This window comes from Patiria miniata, unplaced genomic scaffold, assembly GCF_015706575.1.
Source record: "Patiria miniata isolate m_02_andy unplaced genomic scaffold, ASM1570657v1 HiC_scaffold_4, whole genome shotgun sequence".
NCBI classification, from domain to species: domain Eukaryota; kingdom Metazoa; phylum Echinodermata; class Asteroidea; order Valvatida; family Asterinidae; genus Patiria; species Patiria miniata.
The window spans coordinates 11,817,095-11,824,083 of NW_024037071.1; the positions used below are offsets into that span (position 1 = coordinate 11,817,095).

Here is a 6,989-nt window from a genome sequence, read left to right on the forward strand (position 1 = left end):
CAGGGGGTGTTTTGGTCAAACATTAACTATGAATAATAAAGTTGAGATCATTATAAAAACCACTTCCCGCATACCGCGATAATACTGGGAGTCCACCTCCGTTCGCACACTCCGAGCATGTCTATTTTCACAGGCATCGTACACGGAATAAACCACACCACCGTCGGAATTTTTTATATCAATTTGAAAAGGAAGAGTTATACTACACACAAGACAGGACAATTCGGGAAGGTTAGTGGGGAATCTCTATTCCGAACGAGAAACGTGATAAGTACCGCGATAATATGGCAACCCATCCTACATTGCACGTGCACGTACAGACGCGCGCACACAACACGAGCCCACCTAATGAGAATTATAACACCTCACCCACAGATTCTATGTCTTGATTGGCTGAGAGCGAGTCACATGTTACTTTCTAATTTTGCTATCTTTCTGTGCACGGCCAAAAGTACTATGCGCATAGCAACCAAAGTACTATACCATTAGCAACCAAAGTACTATTTCCACGACGCGGTATTTGTGTGCAAATGCATGCTGGTGTGCGCGTTGCGCGTTGTGCGTAGCGCGTATTATTCCAAAGAGAGCGCGCCGCAGACTTGGGTTCAAACATTTCGTGAAGGGTTAGTTTTTAAGAGAGAAATACATTTTCCACCAATTTTGTGTTGAAATTCAAGTTTATTTCAACTGTGTTCAGATTTAAATAATGTAAAATATTAAAATCAAGCAGAATCTGTGGGTGAAGTGTTATAAAACAAATATTGAATGCTTTATCTCGTGGTGAAGTAAAACTAGCCTCCCTCGGTGATCCATGGACCATTCTATTTTCCCTCGGCTTCGCCTCGGGAAAATAGAATGGGCCATGGATCACCTCGGGAGGCTAGTTTTACTACACCACTCGAAGCATTCAATATTTGTATAATGTACACGGTACGCACTGATGATAGTCACAAATAGATCGCATGGCCATGGCCGGCTGGCACGAGTGCAGAATTACAGCTGTTTTCTGAACTAACCCCTGAGCTTTACCCACACCTATGATATCAGTTCAATATGATGCTATCCTTCAAACACAAGGAGTGTCGGAAAACCATTATAAGCAGAAATTCAATAAAATTGTCTCTCACCGTGAGCCCTTTTCCTCACGCCATTCTAGGGACGCTGAAAGAGGCCGTATTACATGTATTACTTAACTTATGTATCCATGGGCCATTTCCATGCGAGTAAATCGGCATTATCTCTTGATTTCAACTAAGTCTTATTACAAAATTGTTGTCTTAACTCAATTCACATAGGGTTATCACCAAAAAAATGAATTTTACATCAAATAAGGGTCACAAACATTATAGGATGATCCAGAACTAGTTCTTGTTTGGCGGAAGGCGACTACCGCACCCGAGGTGATGTGCGCGCTTTCAACGATTCGCCTTAAAGCAGCAGTTTAGAACTCCGTTTAAAGGTACTACATATATACATAATCTATTTCCCCACAGTGATACTGCAGGTTTTATGTTAGATAAATGTTCATTTGTTTTCACTATAGGTTGGTATTCTGCACCTTTAAAGAGTGAACCTGCTTCAAAATTTGTCCTTGTGAATACAATAATAGAAACACACAAAACATGCAAGACAAAGCAACCGTTATCAATGCCATTTTATTGTCACCATTTAGTATTACAGGATCTCTTTTGAAATAAATGATAACCTTATATAATACTTTGTAAATTTTGTGTAAATATTTCTGATTCTCTGTCCTGCTCATTGAAAGTACATTGGTTTTGTTACCTATCATGCTAACTTCATCATTTTTTATTATTAATGTTCTGGTAATCAATGGCAATTACCACTTTAACTGCAGGAATTCAGACAATCTAACATCAAAATAAACTACATGCACATGTACTTCCAATAAAGTTTTAATTAATGTTGCAATTATATCACCACGTTGAGGTTTAAATAAGTGTACAAGAAAACAAAAAAATATAAGAAATACAGGAGATGGTATGCACCTTGTTAAGTGTAAGATTCTATTCTTGAAACGATAAATTTCGTGTAAACATTTGTTATTTTCATCTTAAAATTCTTTGGGGGTTCAATTTTACTCCTGAGCTGTTAATTCAAGCATTTTTTTAAATTATAGATAATACCACAAAAATGTTTTTCTGAGGCACTTTCATGGGCACGTGCAACGGCCTATATGTGCTGAAAACATTGTATTCCCAGGCAAAACAAAAACAAGTAGACCTGTTGGTACATGTAACTTCATTCCGCATACAAAGCTGCATGGGCATTTGTTTTAAACCTAAGATTTTTTTTCTTTTTAAAAATAAGAATTTGTATTGGCAATGGTTAAAGTTGTAATGACATACATGATATTACACTTCAGAGGTGAAACAAAAGGATTTACTTAATTAAAAAATTAGGGAAATTTCTTTATTTCCTCTATTTTGCTTACTTATTTCAAGGCTAGCCCAGTATGGGGTAAAATAGTCTGGAGCCGACAAATAGTTACATATAATTTGTGCCCAAGGAGTCGGGGCACCATACAATATTTTCAAAATGACACTTTGAGGGCCATGTACAGGAGGGTTACCTGTCTCAAATGATTTTTAAAGTATTTTTTCCCTTGATTCCCATGGATCACTACATATTTTGAGGGAAGCAGCTAAAAAAAAAAAGTATGGGCTAATACCCACCTCTACCTTCATAGCAGTGAAAGGTGTAATACAGGGTGAATAAAAAAAATGTCAATTTGGATTCGTTCTTGTCTCCCACGAGAACGGGAAAGGTTACCATTTTTTCTCTCTTCGGCCAACATTCGGTCTGGGTATTGACCACAGTCTGTAAATTACTCTGATATTCAGCAATGCATGAAAAGAATAAAGGTCTTTCTTTATGGCAAGCCAAAACACTACCAACACAATGTTCATAATGGAACTTTTGCTACCAACACAATGGCAACAATGGCCTCTGGAAAATGAAATAATAAAAGGAACAACAGAACAGGACATCAAGTAAATTAAATTATATTTATTGAACTTGAAACTGTATTTATAGATAAGGTTGACATTGACATTGTCACTACGACTACGGTTCAGGTTCTTGCTTGTTTCATTTTGTCCGTATTTTACAACCTTTTTGCGCACTGTTCGAGCGCTTTAGGCTGTCGTAGCTCGGGAAGGTGCTCTCCAAACTGAGCTATCATGTCTTGTACGCCACCTGTTTCATGAAACATTCTGACCAGAATCTTTTACAGACGGTGGTCAAAACCCAGACCGAACATGGGCGTCGCGAGGGGGGGGGGGAAGGGGGCGCTTGGACTCCCCCCGGAAAAGAAAAGAAAAAGAAAAAGAGAGGCGAAGTCATAGTGGTGTAAATTTAATGGGTTTTTTTTGGGGGGGGGACAAAATGTCCTTGCCCCCCTCCCCCCCCCCCAAAAAAAACCTGATAAATCGAGAATTTGTTGAGAAATACACACACAAAATGGGGAAAATATGTTTTACCCCTCTCTAGAAAAAAATCCTGGCGACGCCAATGAGACCGAATGTTGGCCGAAGAGGAAAAAAAGGTAACCTTTCCCGTTTTTGTGGGAGACTAGAACGTATCCAAGGGGCATTTACTCACAGTATACAAGGAGCTTGTCGCCCAAGGATTGCAGCAAAACAAAGTAACGCATTCATGGAACTGTTCACCGGAGCAAACACGGCGGGGCAAGGTCTTCGTTAACGCTTAATCCTCGTATAGCCCAGCTTGACTTTAACAAAATAATTGATTAGTGCTTTAAAAAAAAAATGAACCTGTTAAATTTGTTCGTTAAATATGGCCCAAAAAGTCTCCGGTTTCTGGTATGGAGCTTGCCCAAAAAGTGGTGCGGCGACGTGGCTTTTTTTTTACCTGGTTTTTTTTTTTTTTTTTTTGCTTCAAATGTAGGCTGATGACTGCAAATGGTGCCCGACTAAACTTAGTGCAAAATATGGGAGTCCAGAGAGGCCACATAAAGCTTATTCTCGATCATAACCCCATCTAAAAGCAGGTTAAAATTGTGCGTCAGCAAGATTCCAGTCAAACCAGTGAGTTTGGCGGTTTTGAGACATCATCTTTTATTGGAAAAAATATTCATTTGCCGACGCGCATGGCTACGGCGACGGGCGCGCATACCAGAAACGGGAGACATGTTTGGGCCTAAGGCCCGTTACTTCTGTGATATATTATTTTTCCCACATTACGGCTTTGCTTCTTACTGTTCAAACTGTTTTGACTACAGTAACAATAATTCAGGAGATAGTGCCCAAAATGTAAGAAATTTCCACTTCCACAAAGGACAGTAATAACCTCAACAGATGTTGACTGCTATGATGCGGGATGTGACGTTTTAATTACCTTGGGCGCATACTATACGCCCCTCTGGTGTTAAAATGTCATATGGCACATCACAGCAATTAATATCTTTATCTTTATCTAAAAATTAATATCTTTATATATGTTTCTGAATGTGCCTCATTATTACACACAGCAAAATTGAGTCGGCGCACAAACTGCATTTAAAATGGTGGCTTCGTCTACCCGTCTTTCAAAATAACTTGACATTCCATGCCCGTTGTATTGTCCATCTGTTGTATTTTCATCGTTTACCTTTTTTTCTTCAAAGTTCGTATCATTTAGCTTATGTCGACCATAATGAAGGGACTTATTAGTGACTTTTTGACAAGCACATGCAAAACGGTATAACACTGTTAAGGCAATGTTATTTCCAAATACAAATACCGTCTGCTTGGCAAATACTGACCTCCAATCGGGAACAGTTTTACTGGAGTGTAGGCAGTTGGTATGTTGACCTGCAAACACAGGACCCCATTTAATTTGTCATTTGTATAGTGTGAAATCAAAGAATAGCTATATACATCTTGATTAACCCATAGGTGAAGACTTTGTACACTTAACTTGTTGAGTTAACCAATAGTGGGACAATGGACTTGAAGTTTAAACTGTAATCGTTACAAAAAAGGATGTCTAGCCGTTTTACTATCGGATTGTACTTGGTCCCTCTTGGTCCAAATTTTGATCCACTGCCTGTGTCCTAGGCGTAGCATCAACGGTGATACCGACATCTCCGACTCGATTTCGCTTTAAAAAGATCCTCTTTAGTTCTACCTGGAACCGTTCATACTTGAAAGTGTATATGATAGGATTCACGCACATATTACCAAGAACCAAGGCGGTAAAAATCCCATGTAAGGTGCTCTCGAAGTCATAATGTCCTCCCAGATTGTACATGATGTACGCGATCTCAGTAGGGGTCCAGCATACAGTGTAGGACAGGAACACCACGCACAGTGTAAGCGTTACGTTGCGCTTGGCTCGTTGGAACGAATTGACCGCTTGTGTGTTGTCGCGTTTACTCTTCTTGCGCAGCATGATGACAATATTAGCGTAACTGAAACACATTATGGAAAGTGGAATCAGGTATTCGCAGCAGAAGAAAAAAACACCACCGATTTTCTGTACCGTTGGACTGGGCCAGACCGGGTAGCACTCCCCTTTGCTGAACGTGTGTAGCACAGCCCAGTAGGATTGGTAGAGGAATCCACCAATCCAGACGATAACGCGGCCAATGTTAGCGCGGCGAGGAGTGAACAGTTTACGGTGTTTGACGGCGTGGCAGATCGCAAAGTATCTCTCTAAAGACACGAAGAGAAGATTAACCGTCGATGCAACAAACAGAGACCAGATGATGTACTCCGAGAACCATATCCTACAGGCCAGCTCGCCCCATATGCCGTCCCACTGATCAGACAATTGAGGTCCAAACCGGAGCACCAAGTACAAGATGGAGTCTACTAGGTCTATCATGGATTGGTTCAAGATTAGAAGGTTGGTGGAAGATCCAAAGACATTTTGTCGCATAAGGAAGACTGTGCAGACCAAGGTGTTTCCTAAGATACCGAGGCAGCCTATGGTTCCATAGACAGCGCCTAGAACATAAACAGTGGAGGAGGAGTCTACGCTCGAGGGCTTGCTGGAAGTTGGTCGCGCGGTAGTTTCCATTCCAGACGACATTTCAGCTGTGATTGTATTTCAAACGGATGATTATAGAGTTGATGTTTTCGAGGAGCTCTTCGTTGGCAGCTTCTCTAATACCGGCGGCTGCCGGCTGTTTTCTTTGTTTATCTAAACATACAAATGAAGGAAACGATTAATGTACAGAACACACAGTTCTACTTTCTCAGTCAGGTTATTTCCAATTCGCAATTGTTACATTATTATACGTTGCGGACTCATAGAGCACATACAATAGACCCGAGACGTAATGACGTAATGGCGTTGTATTATGCGCTTTCCTATGGGAGCGAAGTCGGGACGCCAGATAAAGTTGGGACCGTCTACTACATAGGAAAGCGCACATGTAAACAAAGCGTGACGTAATTACGCCTTAGGCCTATTGTTGAGCAGTCAAGCTAAATATTCAGCAATTATCCTAAGCGGTTGACTTTTCAAGCAGATTGCGCGAATTAATGCTTTTAAACAGCCACAGAAATGTGACTGTAATGTCATATTGCAATACCGTTTGGTGTCCATAGTCCAAAGATATTCCCCGAACAGCATTCCATTCTTCCGCTCTTGAATAAGATGATTAAGCTCTTATGATTGACAATTAACGTTTATTACATTTAAGTCACTTTCAAAGCTTCAATGGAATAACATCCTTTGACAATAATGTGGCCCCGTAGAACGGCTATGGGAATTAATAGCAGCATACTATGGTATCTGACGTCGTACAAACTATTTGCTGACGAAATGTCGGTTTTGCGTCTCTAACTGTGGGTTCGAAGGGTATTCTCCGGCCCACAGAAGAATCTTCAAATTTCATAAATTACGGTTGTTGTTTTATTGTTACAGTACTTGCTATAGTATAGTAGTAAAACACAACAATTGAATAAACCATATCCGTGGATTAGTGTTCCAAGAAAAGCAAACGCATTCTGAGTTTC

General features: G+C 40.3%; 1 protein-coding gene across 1 annotated transcript; it reads right to left on the bottom strand.

Annotated features, from left to right (window-relative positions):
• Positions 1–4,600: 4,600 nt before the first annotated feature.
• Positions 4,601–6,352, bottom strand: LOC119739619 (galanin receptor 2b-like). Its single transcript, XM_038214607.1, has one exon. It carries the CDS (start codon positions 6,055–6,057, stop codon positions 5,023–5,025), a length of 1,035 nt encoding a protein of 344 aa, XP_038070535.1. The 5' UTR covers positions 6,058–6,352; the 3' UTR covers positions 4,601–5,022.
• Between the last annotated feature and the right edge of the window lie 637 nt (positions 6,353–6,989).

Coding starts and splice junctions, on each gene's coding strand:
- LOC119739619 (XM_038214607.1), bottom strand. CDS start 6,057: ATGTCGTCTGGAATGGAAACTACCGCGCGACCAACTTCCAGCAAGCCC.